The sequence below is a fragment of the Rhinopithecus bieti genome, unplaced genomic scaffold (genome assembly GCF_001698545.2).
Source record: "Rhinopithecus bieti isolate Rb0 unplaced genomic scaffold, ASM169854v2 scaffold_30452, whole genome shotgun sequence".
Lineage (NCBI taxonomy): Eukaryota > Metazoa > Chordata > Mammalia > Primates > Cercopithecidae > Rhinopithecus > Rhinopithecus bieti.
Window position 1 is genome coordinate 117,461 of NW_016813388.1, and position 19,948 is coordinate 137,408.

Here is a 19,948-nt window from a genome sequence, read left to right on the forward strand (position 1 = left end):
AAAAAAACAAAAAAACAAAGGAATGGTGGAATGGTGCAGGCATGGATTTTAATTTCTGTTTTTCAGAATGTCTTCTTTTCAGGATTCATTCCCTGTTTGTATCTTGGGGCAGTCTCTACCCCTGTGAGGGAAAGGAGAGTGGTGCTACAGTGTACCTCAGACTAGGGGATAGGTCTAGCTTATTAGGAATGAATGGTTAGGATGTCATATTCAGACAATGGTCCAGGCAAATAACTTTAACACTATGCCTCTGACTCCCAAATCCTCTTTCACAATCCTTCAAAAAGCTTTAGGGCTTGAAGAATCAGGCTTACTTACCTAGCCCAAAACTCCAGCATGAGTGAACATTGATGCAATTGCTCTAGGATGAGCATACACACATGGCATATGTTTGAGTGTGTCTTCTTATCCTTGATAGCTTTCTGTGCCTATTTCCCTAAACTGAAAGAAATACAGATGAAGTTTGACTCTGGGTTTAATCCATAATCCCAGAATGATCTTCTGCCTTGGCCAATGATGACATAAGTGACAGTTTGTTCCATGAAGTCTTATTAAAGAGACAAAGAATCAGAAAATAACCTCACTAACTAGTGCTACCAGCAGAGTTTCTGACTTGGGATTTCACTTTGATGAAACTTGCGTGAATCTTGACCAGAAAGTGAGTGAACTTTCTCCATGAATTTCCCTAAAAAATAGTTTTGAAGACCATTAGGGTAATTGAACACTTGTCATGGTACTCACATTTTCAAAGAATAGGTACTAAATCCTAATGAATCTTCCTTAATTTCTAAATAAAAGTTAAATTTTATCCACATATATTTACCCAACAATTAGAAATATAAATAACCAATTTGGATGTTGACTAAGAATTAACACACTACAATCAGGAATTCAGAATATTTATTGCAAGAGCTGAATAATTGTAAATAACGTAGAACTGGCAAAGCAGTAACAAGGATAATTGTTTAGATATTTATTCTGTCAAAGTCATCAAACACCCCTCACAAACCGACAAAAATGTACTTCAATAAGCAATGCACCCCTACCCATTATTTTCCATTATACTGTGGAAAAATGTGAACTGCTATTTACAAAGTAATTTTATTTTTTGGTAAGAACAAATTAACTATCAGATTAGCAAACCTTTTTTTTAAATTTTTTGGGTTTTTTTTTTTTTGTTTTTTTTACTTTTAAATTGATGGTGAACCGTGGCATTAAGATAACTTCCACTTCTTTCAATAAAGACATTTTGTTGCATGCTATTTATTTGTTTAAATCATCTGTCATGCCTTAACAAAAACCTCCTAAGAATGTTTGAATTTGGATTTGTTTGTACGTGCAACTGAGATCTTATTAACATTAGTTGTCACTTTGTTGGTTTGACCTAAGTGACAATATGCTGGTACCTGCCAGGCATTGACCAACTATGATAACAAACAGTTAAACAGCAATAATTAGAGATTTATCCCTTTATTTCCCCCAACTACCCTACCTGGAGAATGTTCTGTTACATCATGAAGGCACAACACATTAAATATTTTGTGGCTATGGTCTAATAACACTTGTGTTACAACAACATTATTGTATATGAGGATCAACACAAACTCTGCCATTTCAACAAAGTTGTAGACACACATTTGCCCAATTGAAACTATTTTAGAATAATGATTTTTCTTCCATATATGCTAATTTTGATACATTAGTTTTGCATGAGTGACAAGTACAGGATATTATATCACTTTTGATGGATAACACTTTTCCATTACTCTCTCACTTAATGGTACTAATTAGATGATTTTGCTTTTGCCTGCTTTGAAAACAAGGATGTAAAAAATAGGTTCTGAATTTCCAAGCTTTTGCAGAAGTCCTTTTTTGTATAGTTATCATTTTTTCTTTCATCTTTATTGTTTACAGAATTCCAGCATCATAAGCTATCATACAAGAAGCAAGATTTCAGAACCTTTTTTAAACACAAGTGTTTGAGATTCTTTGAACAATGTGTGTCAAGACAGACTACTAACGCAGAAACACCTCTCTAAAAGAAACAACGAAAATAACAACAAAGAGGTAAATAAAAAGAAGGACAGAAGCAACCGTAAAACACAGAATTATGCTACAACATTTTAGATGAACATTATAAGTACACAAAAGTTGTTAATAATAGCTTGTTTCTATTTACAAATACTTTAACACTGATTGACTTACAAGTGTCCACTAACGTTGTTAACAGCACGATAGGTTTAATGCTTATCTCTTTAAGTTTTGTTTGCAGTATAATGTCAAGTATAGCGGTCTCAGCACAAATCAATGACAAAAAAAAAAAAAAAAAAAAGCACAATTTTAAACTGGGTATGTTTTCAGTCACTCTAATCCATGAAACTTTCTTACTTTCCAAATACATATTCTATTGTTCATAGCAGCAGTCCAGGGTCAAAATAAAATGCAATAATAAAAAAAATTTTGCACAATGGAGAGATCTCTGGAGAGTTTAATCAATTCTAGTAAACAAGATTGCATGACTAGAACTATCTTCTCTTATATGTTGCAAAATACTGTATTCTCCATGGTGCTAACACAGAGTTATAAGTATCCCTGCTAGATGGGGCATAGTTGTAGAGATCTATTGAATACATAAAGCTCTGACACACACGGTATTAGCATGTCTATTTAGATTAAAGTTATTAGGTCGGATATAGCCTTTTCTTAGAGTTGGTGCTCCTTAGGACTCTCAATAGCACCTCCTGCTTGCTTATAAGACTTCAGATTTGCCAGAGGAATGTCTGTCATGTGGCTGCCATTGTTGAAATGGCTTTCGTTGGAGCCATACTGCTTACGGTCATTGAACTGGTTCCTGTTGCTGTCTTCTTTCCAGGCCCTGGTCAGGGTGTGCCCATTCACAAGCTTGTCCTTCTTCACCCATTCTTTCTGGGGTACAAAGGTTGAGAGAGGAGATTTGGGGTGTTGATATGGACCCAAGCCAGGAGGCATCCAGCAATTATCAGAGTGACCCAAAACCAAGCACTCTTGAGTGCACATCTCTGTAGCTTCAGCTAATCCTCGGGGACCCAGAGGCCCATCTGCAGAAGACAAGAGGGAGAATATAAGAAAAGAAAGTGGTTAAGATTTTCAATTAAAATTATCTCTTAGAGAAAAAGTATGTTATTAGTGATCTTATTTTTTCATAAAGTCAAGCATATCTTTGAGTCAAGTCAAGCAACTCAAGGATACATTTCTCCATCTTTTAAAGATTAACACAAAAGGAATCAAATTTGTTATGGAGGTAAGAGTGACCTATTAATATTTTCCTTCTTAATCCTTTATTTAGTTATTTAGATCCAAAGACACAGATAGATAAAAAGACAGATATGGGTAAACAGATATAACCATGATGTATCATTTTTTATCAAGTCTTTGATAAAGACTTGATAAAGGCATACAGATTATTACTAATTTACATTCTAAGAAATCCCAGAAAAAAACTCATATTTATGATAAATTATAAAAGTAGAATAATCTTATGTGCAATATTAAAGAATATATAAATAATACAACTCCACTAAGTTAAAAAGCAAAATTACCACTTGAAACATAGCATCATTAAAAATAAATACTCTAAATGGTTATATAAAATATTGTTTTTTCCTACATAAACACATTATTTTATATGAAAATATCTTGCCACATTTTGAAAAGTTAAATACTCATTTTGAAGAATAACTATTGTATCTTACTAATGATACACCTGGTCAGCTGCGAACATTCTGAAATCCAAGTAAAGAAGAAGCCATTTGCATCCGGACAGTGTTTGGTTCCTCTGAGCTTAACTATTTTCTAAATTTCTAAAGTATAAAACTGAAGCTAAATTACAAATTGAATCACATGGAGTCTAACATTCAGGGGAAAGAAAGTGATCACAGAATTTATCTTCTACTTTTTTATCAGTAGGTTAGAACATACATTTTAACCAAGATTTCAAAAGTAAACTATTTTCTGATTGTTTAAATAGAAATCAGCCCTTTACTAAAAAACAACATAAGCCAAATGGTTAAGAAATAAATTGGGTTTCTTTGTTGCTGTTGTCTTACCCCCCTTGATTAAACAGCCAGGTGATAGATAAATGATAGCTTGGAAATTAGGAATTGATTTTACGAATGAAGTTAAGTGGATAGGCAAAAATGCCTGAGGCATAAAGCATTTTCAAAAGCGGAGAGTCATCAGAAAAAAATGCAGAAAAAAAGTAAAGAAAACATACCTGCAAGTTTGCTTACTCATCAATTTAAATCGCTCAATAATTGGAATGTAGGTCTTTGCTAAAATCCAAGTTAGCACAACTAATATTTTTAAATGTCCAATAATTGTGAGCTTTCTATTTGCCTTAACAATATTCTAATTATTTCTTGCATGTGAAAAAAAAAAATTCCTACTGAGACAGGCAACAGTTGATGGCAAACATCAGAAACAGCAAACCACAGGCAATATCAAAATAGATACTGAATGTACCTTTCCTGGGTGCTATGTATACTACTAGGGTGATGGGTGCACTAAAATCTCAGACTGCACCACTATACAATCATCCACGTAACCAAAAGCCACTTGTACCTGAAAAGCTATTGAAATAAAAAAAAAAAGTTATTTAAAAACAGAACAGATACTAGATGTGAAAAAAGTGGCTGAAATACACTATTTCATACAAACTCAAACTTCAGCGATTTTTTTTTATATCTAAAAGTCTTCCTTTTAGAATAACCTTAAAATTACTTCCCATCTGAACCATATTCCCATCCCTCAAAAGCAAACAGTTTTATTTTGTTTAAACACATATTCATTACTTAAAACTTTTCCTCTCACATACCTCCAATGATTACTTCCTTTTTCTGGATATTTAATTTAAACTTCTCTATGAGCCTTTCTTTGCCTTCTACAATCTGGCCACATTTTAAAAGTTCAAACTAATTTCTCACTTCTAGACTCCCTTAGGTGTACTCAGTGACTCTGCATTCACAAAGCTAACACATTTTGCTTAAACCAATCCATGCTCCCCGCATTAGGATCACAGGCTTAGAAGATGTTTTTTGCCAGGCCTGTTTTCATTTAATTACTGATCTCTTCAAGGGTCAGTTTATGTCCCACACAACAAAAGCAAGCTTCCATAACTCTACCAATTCATGCTTCATTGCACGTTGATTTCCATAGAACTTTCTTTATTGATGAATAACAAATTTCCTAATTGAGCTCCCTCAACTCTTACGTTAATTCCATTTTGTCTTTTGGAGGGGTTCGGTACATTTGCAAGTTTTGATTTTAACTTCCTCCCAACTAGATTGAAAATTGATGGGAAAAAACAAACAAACAAACAAATAAAAAAACGGCACATTGGTCTTCTGATTCCTCATAGTGCTAAACAATAGTAGTGCTCTACGAACAATGTTAATTGTTAATTAAACTTTTATGAGGTTGAAAATGTTCTGAGGATTATTAAAGATATACCCTGCTTAAAGGCAGACCTAAAGTAATTATAATAGAAGGTGCTGATTTCACAAATCTTACATCAAATGCTTCCTCAACAGCAAATTCCTTTGCCTAGCAATACTTTGTGACAGTTTATAAATGAATAATTTAATTTCTCTGTTAAATATATTTACTCCTTTCTAAACATCAATGGAATTAATCACCAATTTGATGTGTAACATATCTTGAAGCCTATAAGCAAACTTTTAATCTTTACATTTCCAGCATCATTAATAAGTTTTTTATTGTTAAAATCTCCAAAGGGAAAAAAATTACCAGCTACCTCAGAAATGTCACCACATCAGGGCTTTATTAAGCCCATCAAAAATGAGAGGATGTGCAAGGCTATTTTAAAATTAGCCTTATGCAACACACCCTGCCATCTTATTATTTAAGACATATCACCCAAAGATTGAGAATGTGTTGTGTAGGTGTTTATAAGAATATGTATACCTTAGGTTTTCAGCACTGAGTGACACATTTTAACAAATAGAATTTATCCTTTTAAAAAATATTTACAAAGAATAACATATATTTATTCCAGAAACATTTACTGAGCATGTACTATGTGCTGGCACTGTGATCAGCACCAGAGCTATAGCCTTGACAAAAAAAATGTCAACACTGCCCTTATGGAGCTGTGAGCTATTCTGGGAAACAAATAATTGGCTTAAAAGCAGTGAGCTGAGAAGGAAGTAAAGGGTGTCATTAAAATGAGCTGAGGGCCGTTAACTGTTCTAGGAAGGTTTTTCTCTTTATAACTTAACCAATAGACTTTGTTTCAAGGTACATCATTTCTTCTTCAATTTCTTTAAACTTTTTTTACATAATTGACATTAAGACATTTACAGTTAAAATTTTGATGCACAAAATCTTTAACTTGCAAAACATGAGTTTATTTTCATTAAATAATATTAATTGTTCTTTGTGCATTGTACTTCCCATGATTCATTCCTGTAAGTAGACTTGAAGGATTTTGATAAAGTCTATAAAAAAATTTATAGAAGTTTTGTAGATTTATTTCAGATAACTGGTTGCTGTAAAAATTTTAAAGATCTATCCTCAGGCCAGCCACACACAGTGCGACTCTAGATGAAAGGCAGAAGTGTTTTGTTAGAGCTCTAAATGGGAGAAGCCTGTCAGGCAGAGCCATACAAGGGACTAAATCTGGGAATAAGGTAACAACAAACTGGAGCTCTAGGGGACAGTTTATGTATGAAAAACTGACTAGGGTTAGCTAGGGTTTTAGGGCTCTCTGAGGATTGGCTAATTTGAGTAATTTCTCAAGAACCAGGTCAAAACAGCAATGTCAAATTATCTAATATCAAAGCATTTGCTTAGGGAGGTTGCTTAGTGACTCAGAAGTGTGAGATCACTAGAAGAGAAGTAGAGGAATATAGATTTAGCTTCTCAAGAAGGGGAAACTGACCAGTCTCTAGACAGGGGCTCAAAACTGAACCAAGACAGCAAACAACAAAACAAAACAAAACCTATATACATCAATCAATCCATCAACAATCTGCTTATCTGTTGTGTGTCGTTATAGTATGAGCTGTATTGTTGGAAAATATAATTTGCTTTATGCTTTAAAAATTTTTATTTTTATTTTTTCTGTTACATGGTAGGAATATGTATATATGGGGTACTTACTTTATGTTTTGGTAAGTTTTTATTTTGGGACATGACATTAAATAAGGAAAAGTTTAATTTTTTTCTTTGGGCCTCTATGTAATTCCCAGTAATTGCTGTGATATTAAGGACGAAACAAAACAAAACAAAAAACAAAAGTCCAGTGAGTTTTATCTTGGGAAAATAACAATGCTTCCGTGTTTTCTTCCGTAAAGTCAGTGTTGTAAATTGGTAAAAAGAAAAAGTAAGTATTTTTTCAAAATTCTGTGATGAATTATTAAAGGGAATACATTCATTCTACTGGTCTCCTAAGTCAGTCCCTGCCCTATACATGTTTATAATCTGATAGATGCTAATAACTCCCTAGTTTCTAACTCATTTTTTCTCATTTTTGGAAGTACTGAGTTTTTTATGCTTTTAAAAAGGAGAAAAACATTGTTTTAAAAATGTTATTAAATATTGAAATTTTCCAAAATATGGTCATATGTAATCTATAGTTTTCCATCAATATATAGCATTTTAAATCTCAGATGTTTGCTAATACTGCATAAATTATATGCACTAAACTATAATCCTTTTTCTTTGATATATTTTTATTATTACTTTAGGTAACTGTATTAATTGATGAAAAATATTTGTTTTTCATTCATACAGTCTCTCAAATATTTATTGAAACCAAACGTGCATCATAGGTATCATTGTACTGGATTCTTATTAGATGTTTTGAGCTTTTGTGTGTGTGTGTGTGGTGTTTGTGCATGTGTAATCATGTGCATATGTGTTTTTTATTCTGTTTCTCTATTTTTTCATAAATTTTATAATGTGTTATTTGTGCTATATCATAAAATATATGTGTAGAATCCTGATCAGAATTCCAAACTACTTATAAATACTTCCTATAATTTTATCATTATACCAGTTTATTTCCTTTCTTTTAAAATAATTAAAATCATCTATCATAAATTTTTTAAACACTGAAACATTTATTGATTTTTTTAACTCAAATTCTTTGTTGCTTTCCACAATCTCAATGTCTGAGTTTGGTTATCTTTGGTTTGGGTATGTGTAAAATCACAAGTGCAGATAACACTGTGCAAGCCATCTGTCTCTGCATTTAAATTTTGAAAGCAAAAACAAAAGCACATAATGAAAAGCTTCTGGAAAGTTGTTTCAGATAACGTTTATGTCAGGTCTCAAAGTTCATCTTCACACTACTCACCTTCTTGTTAAAAAACAAATAAAATATTTTTCAAAGTTTTAGGCATTAGTAGCTCTCAGAAAGGTGCCTGAATTACTAACTTTAAAAGATGAAAGTTTAAAATGTAAAACAATCCAAGTTAATGGAACTCCACCTATACTTAAGTAGTAGGATACTGCAGTGGTTTTTGATGTCATTTTACTATAACTGGAAGCAGAACTGTTACTTCATTAATTCACTGCTCTAATTAAGAAGTAGCTTCTGGCCTGTTGACCACCTACATTTCAATCTCATTATTTGAAACCCTTTAATACCAAAGCTAGAAACTGGCATTTCTTTAAAAAAACTATGGGACTTTTTATATTCCTGACCAGTTTTCATACTGTATGAAATTTTGGTCTTTTCTATTAACAAATTTTTCTTATAATTTTTACTGGTAGGTAAAATAAGTTTAAACAGACTGCCAAAATTGATTTGTAAAATAAACAAGTCATTTTCATATGATTTAGGTTCAAATTCATCACATCTCACTCCATTTTTCATTTTGTTCAATTTTTATTATAGGCAAATTCCTCTTCGATGCAATATACATCTGACTGTCAAGTTATAATATTATTTTTGTAGTAAGAACATATATTTCTATTTTTGTGTAAAATGTTTGTTCCTAAGTTCCACTTTTGCTGTATTTCTCCTTTATACTATCATGGGTGTCTATTAGGCAAAGACTTGTGCAACCCAAACACTTTAAAATGAAAGATGCATTCCACTGATTTGGATTTGCTAAAGCAGTTNACTTAACCAATAGACTTTGTTTCAAGGTACATCATTTCTTCTTCAATTTCTTTAAACTTTTTTTACATAATTGACATTAAGACATTTACAGTTAAAATTTTGATGCACAAAATCTTTAACTTGCAAAACATGAGTTTATTTTCATTAAATAATATTAATTGTTCTTTGTGCATTGTACTTCCCATGATTCATTCCTGTAAGTAGACTTGAAGGATTTTGATAAAGTCTATAAAAAAATTTATAGAAGTTTTGTAGATTTATTTCAGATAACTGGTTGCTGTAAAATTTTAAAGATCTATCCTCAGGCCAGCCACACACAGTGCGACTCTAGATGAAAGGCAGAAGTGTTTTGTTAGAGCTCTAAATGGGAGAAGCCTGTCAGGCAGAGCCATACAAGGGACTAAATCTGGGAATAAGGTAACAACAAACTGGAGCTCTAGGGGACAGTTTATGTATGAAAACTGACTAGGGTTAGCTAGGGTTTTAGGGCTCTCTGAGGATTGGCTAATTTGAGTAATTTCTCAAGAACCAGGTCAAAACAGCAATGTCAAATTATCTAATATCAAAGCATTTGCTTAGGGAGGTTGCTTAGTGACTCAGAAGTGTGAGATCACTAGAAGAGAAGTAGAGGAATATAGATTTAGCTTCTCAAGAAGGGGAAACTGACCAGTCTCTAGACAGGGGCTCAAAACTGAACCAAGACAGCAAACAACAAAACAAAACAAAACCTATATACATCAATCAATCCATCAACAATCTGCTTATCTGTTGTGTGTCGTTATAGTATGAGCTGTATTGTTGGAAAATATAATTTGCTTTATGCTTTAAAATTTTATTTTATTTTTTCTGTTACATGGTAGGAATATGTATATATGGGGTACTTACTTTATGTTTTGGTAAGTTTTATTTTGGGACATGACATTAAATAAGGAAAAGTTTAATTTTTTTCTTTGGGCCTCTATGTAATTCCCAGTAATTGCTGTGATATTAAGGACGAAACAAAACAAAACAAAAAACAAAAGTCCAGTGAGTTTTATCTTGGGAAAATAACAATGCTTCCGTGTTTTCTTCCGTAAAGTCAGTGTTGTAAATTGGTAAAAGAAAAGTAAGTATTTTTTCAAAATTCTGTGATGAATTATTAAAGGGAATACATTCATTCTACTGGTCTCCTAAGTCAGTCCCTGCCCTATACATGTTTATAATCTGATAGATGCTAATAACTCCCTAGTTTCTAACTCATTTTTTCTCATTTTGGAAGTACTGAGTTTTTTATGCTTTTAAAAGGAGAAAACATTGTTTTAAAATGTTATTAAATATTGAAATTTTCCAAAATATGGTCATATGTAATCTATAGTTTTCCATCAATATATAGCATTTTAAATCTCAGATGTTTGCTAATACTGCATAAATTATATGCACTAAACTATAATCCTTTTCTTTGATATATTTTATTATTACTTTAGGTAACTGTATTAATTGATGAAAATATTTGTTTTCATTCATACAGTCTCTCAAATATTTATTGAAACCAAACGTGCATCATAGGTATCATTGTACTGGATTCTTATTAGATGTTTTGAGCTTTTGTGTGTGTGTGTGTGGTGTTTGTGCATGTGTAATCATGTGCATATGTGTTTTTTATTCTGTTTCTCTATTTTTTCATAAATTTTATAATGTGTTATTTGTGCTATATCATAAAATATATGTGTAGAATCCTGATCAGAATTCCAAACTACTTATAAATACTTCCTATAATTTTATCATTATACCAGTTTATTTCCTTTCTTTTAAAATAATTAAAATCATCTATCATAAATTTTTTAAACACTGAAACATTTATTGATTTTTTTAACTCAAATTCTTTGTTGCTTTCCACAATCTCAATGTCTGAGTTTGGTTATCTTTGGTTTGGGTATGTGTAAAATCACAAGTGCAGATAACACTGTGCAAGCCATCTGTCTCTGCATTTAAATTTTGAAAGCAAAACAAAAGCACATAATGAAAAGCTTCTGGAAAGTTGTTTCAGATAACGTTTATGTCAGGTCTCAAAGTTCATCTTCACACTACTCACCTTCTTGTTAAAAAACAAATAAAATATTTTCAAAGTTTTAGGCATTAGTAGCTCTCAGAAAGGTGCCTGAATTACTAACTTTAAAAGATGAAAGTTTAAAATGTAAAACAATCCAAGTTAATGGAACTCCACCTATACTTAAGTAGTAGGATACTGCAGTGGTTTTGATGTCATTTTACTATAACTGGAAGCAGAACTGTTACTTCATTAATTCACTGCTCTAATTAAGAAGTAGCTTCTGGCCTGTTGACCACCTACATTTCAATCTCATTATTTGAAACCCTTTAATACCAAAGCTAGAAACTGGCATTTCTTTAAAAAAACTATGGGACTTTTATATTCCTGACCAGTTTTCATACTGTATGAAATTTTGGTCTTTTCTATTAACAAATTTTCTTATAATTTTACTGGTAGGTAAAATAAGTTTAAACAGACTGCCAAAATTGATTTGTAAAATAAACAAGTCATTTTCATATGATTTAGGTTCAAATTCATCACATCTCACTCCATTTTCATTTTGTTCAATTTTATTATAGGCAAATTCCTCTTCGATGCAATATACATCTGACTGTCAAGTTATAATATTATTTTGTAGTAAGAACATATATTTCTATTTTGTGTAAAATGTTTGTTCCTAAGTTCCACTTTTGCTGTATTTCTCCTTTATACTATCATGGGTGTCTATTAGGCAAAGACTTGTGCAACCCAAACACTTTAAAATGAAAGATGCATTCCACTGATTTGGATTTGCTAAAGCAGTTTCCCTGATATTTAGGCATAGTGATGTTTTAAAGAAAATTCCTTTTTATGTAAATTTTTACTCTGTAATTTTGCTTTGCACTTACAGCTATTAATATGCTAAGCAAAATCTTAACCTTCATACTTGCTCCTTGCCTTAACCAATATTTCTATAATAAAATTTCAGGGAAACAAATATTCTCATTTATTCATTTGAAGTTAATTTTAGTGTCTCCAGAATACTAACACAACAAAATCTAGTATTTTTACTAGCTCATTTTATCTCTCAATTTATTTCTCTCTCTCTCTCTGTGTTGTTGTGGGAAGTCAGGGACCCCGAACGGGTGGACCGGCTGAAGCCATGGCAGAAGAACATAAATTGTGAAGATTTCATGGACATTTATTAGTTCCCCAAATTAATACTTTTATAATTTCTTATGCCTGTCTTTACTGCAATCTCTGAACATAGATTGTGAAGATTACATGGACACTTATCACTTCCCCAATCAATACCCTTGTGATTTCCTATGCCTGTCTTTAATCTCTTAATCCCGTCATCTTTGTAAGCTGAGGATGTATGTTGCCTCGGGACCCTGTGATGATTGCATTAACTGCACAAATTGTTTGTAGAGCATGTGTGTTTGAACAATATGAAATTTGGGCACATTGTAAAAAGAACAGGATAACAGCAATGTTCAGGGAACAAGGGAGATAACTTTAAACTGTGACTGCCAATGAGCCAGGCAGAGCAGAGCCATATTTCTCTTCTTTCAAAAGCAAATAGGAGAACTATCACTGAATTCTTTTTCTTAGCAAGGAACATCCCTGAGAAAGAGAATGCGCCCCTGAGGTAGGCCTCTAAAATGGCTGCTTTGGGGTGTCTGTCTTTTACAGTCGAAGACAAAGGGATCAAATAAGGGCTAGTCTCCTGTAGCACTCCCAGGCTTATTAGGACGAGGAAATTCTCACCTAATAAATTTTGATCAGACCAGTTGTCTGCTCTCAGACCCTGTCTCCTGATAAGATGTTATCAATGACAATGCGTGCCCGAAACTTCATTAGAAATTTTAATTTCGCCCCATCCTGTGGTCCTGTGATCTCACCCTGACTCCATTTGCTTTGTGATATTTTATTACCTTGTGAAGTATGTGATCTCTGTGACCCACACCCTATTCATACACTCCTTCCCCTTTTAAAAATCACTAATAAAAACTTGCTGGTTTTACGGCTCAGGGAGCATCATGGAACCTGCCGATGTGTGATGTCTCNGGATAACAGCAATGTTCAGGGAACAAGGGAGATAACTTTAAACTGTGACTGCCAATGAGCCAGGCAGAGCAGAGCCATATTTCTCTTCTTTCAAAAGCAAATAGGAGAACTATCACTGAATTCTTTTTCTTAGCAAGGAACATCCCTGAGAAAGAGAATGCGCCCCTGAGGTAGGCCTCTAAAATGGCTGCTTTGGGGTGTCTGTCTTTTACAGTCGAAGACAAAGGGATCAAATAAGGGCTAGTCTCCTGTAGCACTCCCAGGCTTATTAGGACGAGGAAATTCTCACCTAATAAATTTTGATCAGACCAGTTGTCTGCTCTCAGACCCTGTCTCCTGATAAGATGTTATCAATGACAATGCGTGCCCGAAACTTCATTAGAAATTTTAATTTCGCCCCATCCTGTGGTCCTGTGATCTCACCCTGACTCCATTTGCTTTGTGATATTTTATTACCTTGTGAAGTATGTGATCTCTGTGACCCACACCCTATTCATACACTCCTTCCCCTTTTAAAATCACTAATAAAACTTGCTGGTTTTACGGCTCAGGGAGCATCATGGAACCTGCCGATGTGTGATGTCTCCCCTAGACACCCAGCTTTAAAATTTCTCTCTTTTGTACTCTTTCCCCTTATTTCTTGGACCAGCCAACATGTAGGGAAATAGAAAAGAACCTACATGAAATATCAGAGGTGAATTCCCCCAGATAGTGTGTGTGTTATTTATTTTTTGAGACAGTGTGTACGCGCATAATATTTTTTTGTGGATTACCTTGAATGAAAAGCTGAAACTATAGGTTTATGTAAATCTGGAGGGACCTGAAAGAAATGTCAGAGGCAAATTTACTTGATAGACACCCTAATATCCACTATTCTGCCCTACGTTCTATATTTATTGAACAGTTGCTATTAAAAATAAAATCCATTAATTTGACTCAAATCTAAACATGGTAAAATTAATTTCAAATATGAAAGTTGGCATGAAAACCAGGAAATAGTTCACCATTGCCCTTGTGCCCTTTGGAGACTGTATTACTATTTCAGACCATTTTATTCCATGCCCACTTTATTCTATGCCCAAACAATATTTTTAAATGAATGTCATACAATAATAAATAGTTGTTTAGTTATTACTCTGCTCTTATTATACAGAAAACCAGTCAGAGGGTGTGAATCTCATTGCCATTGTATTCAAATTTTATATGAAATCATATACAATAGTTATGCTGGCAGTCCAAATCCAAAGGTAAATGTGACAAATCTGTATGTACTTTGGGGAGAAATGCTTTCCATTCATTTATTCAATAATTTCTGATTTAGCTTATGTTAGATTCAAGACTATTGTATAGAATATCTAAAATCAGAATCAATAGGAAAATCTCAAGACACAAGATCATTATAGACAGGCAAACAAATAAATAGATTTTAGCACTAGTTGAATGATGAATTGCTATGAACTTTGAGAAAGTAAGCCTAGACTCCATAGCTCCCAGTCTCTTATCTATAAACTGAGAGGATAAAAAGGCTAGATTTTGATGCATGCCCTCTATACATTCTTTTATTCCTTAATTAAATATCATTGTGGGTTTTCATTGATATAAGGAGATAATAAAACTTTTCAATGCTACTTCATTTCAGTTAAGAAAAGCCCAAAAGAGAGCAAAGAAATGATAAATCTATTGTTCAGATAGATGAGGGTAGGCATGGTGGCTCATGCCTGTAATCCCAGCACTTTGAGAAAAGTGTGGACAATATGGTGAAACATTGGCTCTACAAAAAATACAAATATTAGCCAGGCATGGTGGTATGCGCCTGTGGTGCCAGCTACTCAGGGGAACTAAGGTGGAAGTATTGCTTGAGCTGAGAGACTGAGGCTGCAGTGAGCGGTGATTGCAACACTGCACTCTAGCCTGGGAGATAGAGTGAGACCCTGTCTCAAAAAAAAAAAAAAAAAAAAATTAGTACTGAGGTCACATTTAGATTTTTGAGTGTGAAATTATATTGTGAATAACTACATTTTAAAATCTAAATAAAAATCTAGTGGCTCTATCAGAGTTAGATCTGCATTTGTGAATGCATCTACAGTAACCTTGAGAAACAAACACATGTGAATCCACACCACCAGGATTTGACAAAACCTCTGGTTAACAAGTAAACAAGGATTAAATGTTTTACACGTTTCTCATACAGATTTCTTCCTTGGTCACAGATGAAAAGTCAACATTTGCAGATGGAGACAGTCCAAATACAATAACATATGGCCATGCCAAGCAGCAGATTCACTGCCAGAGAGAATATTGCTATTTGAACAGACTTTATGGCTCACAAAGAATGAAGAGCACTTCCTTGTACATCTTCAGCCTTCTTCTGCAGGGTATGAAAATCAGCTGCCTTTTTCTCATCTGCTAAAGCTAATTGCTGTAAAGAAAAGTTTCTCTGATGATTTTATGTGTTCTCTATTAGTATTTTACATTGCAATCCGTTGAATGACAATAGTCCAAAGAGACAGACCTTCATTATTCAAACTAACTTTCAATTTTCAACCAAATTGCTTGATGTGAAACATTGTATTTACTTTATTGCAGATCATATTTACTTTCTTCTATACTTCATTTCTTGTATTAGTATTTCATGTTTTTTGTTTCAAAAATTCATTCATATACTGCTATCTCCTGAATTATTCTCCATTTCTTGCAATTTGCATTGTTTCTCAGACAAACTTGGTAAATCTTATTTGATGTGAAACATCTTTTAAAGTGCAGATCTAAGGTGTTAAGCAGTGAAGTAATACTTTAGAGATTAATTTTCAGACTGTAGTCCAAGTGAAAAATAAGCCACTTACATAATATTTTGTCCTCTTTAAAAAATGTTGCAATTGCTGGCCTGAATACAGGTAATACACAATGGTAGCACACAATGTTATGAAGCAATTTGCCTTTATACAACTCCACTGTTTCCTATATTCCAGGGATATTTAATCAGATGAGAGCAGGAAAAACTGATGACGTTCATTTTCATGCCTGTGGTCTCTGACAGTTTTTACTCAGGACACTAATAATATAACTTCAGCATTTTCTTTCCTAGTCTCTGGGTTAGAGTTTCTACTTCTCACAATCATCTGAGGCGATAGAGACTTGCCCCAAGTGATTTTAAGCATTGGACAAATGGGGGAAAATACTTTGCTAAATTAATAAGGATTTAAAGACATAATAATTTGTATACTTTAAAATATGTCTGAAAGATTGTATTTTAAATGGAATAAAACGTCAGATATGGTCCATGTGATCTGTAGGTGTATATGTGTGTATTTACACCCGGATTGTCTTACCATCACTTTAAATTAATATATCACAGCTCAGTGCTTCTCAAATGTGAATATGTATATGAGTCACCTAGGAAAATCATTAAAATGCAGATTCCAATTCAGTAAATCTGACTGGGTCCTGAGTTCCTGCATTTCTAACAGTTCCTTACGTGATTCTGCTGATGGTGTTCAAGAATCACACTTTGAGATGCAAGACATTTAGAACTTACCTGTCTGCATTCACTCCTTTCCCAGTGATCTAAACTAATATCGTTTTCAGGCATCGTCTTGTATTAGAGTTCACCAGAGAGTTATAAGCACATATTGTTCTCATCAACAAATTCTGAATCTGTAGGTTTACCAGTTCTCCTAATCCCCCAAGCCACATTCTCCTATTTTCCTAATCCATCACTTGCCTTCCTGTTCAGTTTCCTTTGATGGTACCACACCCTTGCCAGATCCCAAAATGTTAGAATGCTCAGAGCTCTTTATCTGCATTTCACCTATGTGAGTGCATGTAATCACTTGGTCTTACACAACATAAATATGTGGATTCCCCAATTTATATTTCTAGCCCTTAATCTTTCTCCTAGGGACCGTATAGGTATATTTGACTATCTACTTATCAGGATTATTGGATTACTAACTGGCATTTTCAAGTTACACAATTCTTGCATTTTTTTTTTCTATTTCCCCTGAATTTACCATTCTTGCATATGGCACACTGATTACCTAGTTACTCAGTGCAGGAAAAAACGTATTTGCAGTCATCCTTGCCACGTGTTACATAAAAATCTAAAATGTCTCTCCGCATCAATATTTGCACCCTAATCTCTGGGACTATGAATATGATAAGATTGAACCAGTGATTTTGTTGAATCATATGGCAAAGGGGGTTTTGTAGATGTAATAAAATTACTAGTCCGTTGTGTTTTAGCTAATCAAAAGAGATTGTTGGTAGGCTTAATGTAATCACATGAGTCCTTTATAAGCAGAGTGTTTTCTCCAGCTGGTGGCAGGTGGGAGTTCAGATTCTAAGGACGGGAAAGATTCAGTGGGCAATTGCTGACTTTGAAGACAAAGGGACTGATTAAAAATGATGTGAGAGCAGCCTCTAAGAGTTGAGAGCAGCCCCCCATTGGGCAGCTCGCACACAACAGGTATCTCTGTCCTACAAGCACAAGCAACTGGATTCTGGCCACAATCTCAATAAATTGGAAGCCAGTTCTTCTTCAGAGCCTCCAGGTAACAATATAGCTTAGCTGACACCTTGATTTTAGCCTTCTGAGACCCTAAGCACATCAAGCCCACCTAGATTCACGAGATACTAAATGGATGGCAACTGAGATAACTTTGTGTTGTTATGTCTCTAAATTTGTGATAATTTGTTACATCTGTTTTTTACTCAGCTCACATAACCAAGCATGTAGAAAGTACTTTCATCTACCAGCTTCCCTGCAAACTCAATGGCCCAAGCCAGTCTCTTTTTTTTTTTTTTTTTGAGACGGAGTTTCGCTCTGTCGCTCAGACTAGAATGCAATGGCGCAATCTCAGCTCACGGCAAGCCTCGTCCCCCAGGGTTCAAGTGATTCTCCTGCCTCAGCCTCCTGAGTAGCTGGAATTAGAGGCATGCGCCACCATGCCCAGCTAATATTGTATTTTTAGCAGAGACGGGGTTTCTCCTTGTTGGTCAGGCTGGTCTTGAACTCCTGACCTCAGGTGATCTGACTTCCTGGGCTTCCCAAAGTGCTGGGATTACAGGCGTGAGCCACTGGGCCCAGCTGCCACTCTTATTTCTTAACAGTACTTGCTTCTTCCTCATTCTTTCAACATTCTATTCACCAATCTCTAGCATATTTACATTTGTTTCCTGTTGTCATGGAGACAAATTACCACAAACTTAGTGGCTTAAAACACCTGCATTTATTTTTCTACATTTCTAGAGGTTAAAAGTCTGAAATCAATCTCACTGGGCTAAAGTCAAAGTGTTGACAGGGCTGGTTCCTTCTAGAAATTCTGAGGAAATAATTCATTTCCTTTCTTTTATTCAGATTCCTTGGGTCATGTATGTTCCTTGACATGTGATTCCTCCCTCTATCTTCAAAACACATCATTCTAACCTCTAGTTCCATCATCACATCCCCATCTCCTCTGACTTCTTCATCCTTCTTACTGGGACCACTTTGATGGAGCCACCTGGATCATCTAGGATAATCTTCCCATCTCAAAATGAGATCCTTAACTTAATCATGCCTGAAGGTCCTTTTTGTCATGTACAGTAAACATATTCACACATTCTGGGGACTAAGACATGGATATATTTGGGGGACTATTATTCACACTAACACAGTATTTAAAGCAGAATACCTCACTCCTCTGCTTCCAACTGCACCTGGGTGAAAGCTGTACTCCTTTCCATGGCCTAGAGAGCCTCTCATGATCTGGTTCCTGCACAGCTTTCTAATCTCATACCTCACTTCTTTCCCTGTACTTCCCTGCTCTCCCACACTGAATTTCTTACTGTGCCTTAAACAAGCTTAATGTAGTCTCAGGGTCTGTGGATTTGGTATTATGTATGACTGGAATATTCTTCTCCTGGGACTTAGATTCACGCTTCACTTCATTTAGGTGTCCTCTCAAAAGTCAATTCTTCATAGAGGCATTTCCTTACCACCTTTAAAAATAACGATATCCTCTACTCAGTCAATTTCTATCTTCTTATCTTTTTCTTTACAAGATGGATTCTCACTCTGTTGCCCAGGCTGGAGTAAAATGGTGTGATCTTGGCTCACTGCAACCTCTGCCTCCTGGGTTCAAGCGATTCTCCTTCCTCAGCCTCCCAAGTATCTGGGGTCACAGGCATGTGCAATTACTGGCTAATTTTTGTATTTTTAGTAGAGATGGGGTTTCGCCATGTTGGCCAGACTGGCCTCCACCTCCTGATCTCAATTGATCCAACCTCCTTGGCCTCCCAAAGTGCTGGGACTACAGGTGCCAGCCACTGTCCAGCCCTCTAGCTTTGTTTTTCTTGATAGCACTCATCACTACCTCTCACAATATATTTATTTGTTAATGGTCTATCTCTCACACTAGAATATAAGCACCATGATGTCACACACTTTGCTTTTTCATACATCTATGTAGCTATGAAACAACTTCTCTTACTATGGCCTGGCACATGGCAGATAATTACTAGATATATTTGAAGAAAAAAACAGTTCGTGCTGAGCCTTAGATTGGTGAGCCAACAAAGAAACTGCATGTAAGACATTATGTGGCAAATAGTTTTCATCAAGAAAATAGTAAATAACAGGGACACCTCTAACCTGTACATGAGAAACTTTGGTAAGAATTTATAGCATAATATTTTTAATAATATTTGGAATGTCCAAATGAAATTAACAAAGGCAAAATAGCTGCATTCAGATCACTTATATC

At 34.5% G+C, this 19,948-nt stretch overlaps 1 protein-coding gene across 4 annotated transcripts in view; it reads right to left on the reverse strand.

Annotated features, from left to right (window-relative positions):
- Positions 1 to 962: 962 nt before the first annotated feature.
- Positions 963 to 19,948, reverse strand: part of PCDH9 (protocadherin 9) — a 999,353-nt gene continuing 980,367 nt past the window's right edge. For all 4 annotated transcript variants that reach the window (XM_017848174.1, XM_017848172.1, XM_017848173.1 and 1 more), the window contains one exon: positions 963 to 3,077. In XM_017848174.1, the coding sequence (XP_017703663.1) occupies positions 2,704 to 3,077 (374 nt within the window). In that variant the 3' untranslated portion in view covers positions 963 to 2,703. The remainder of the gene's footprint in view (positions 3,078 to 19,948) is intronic.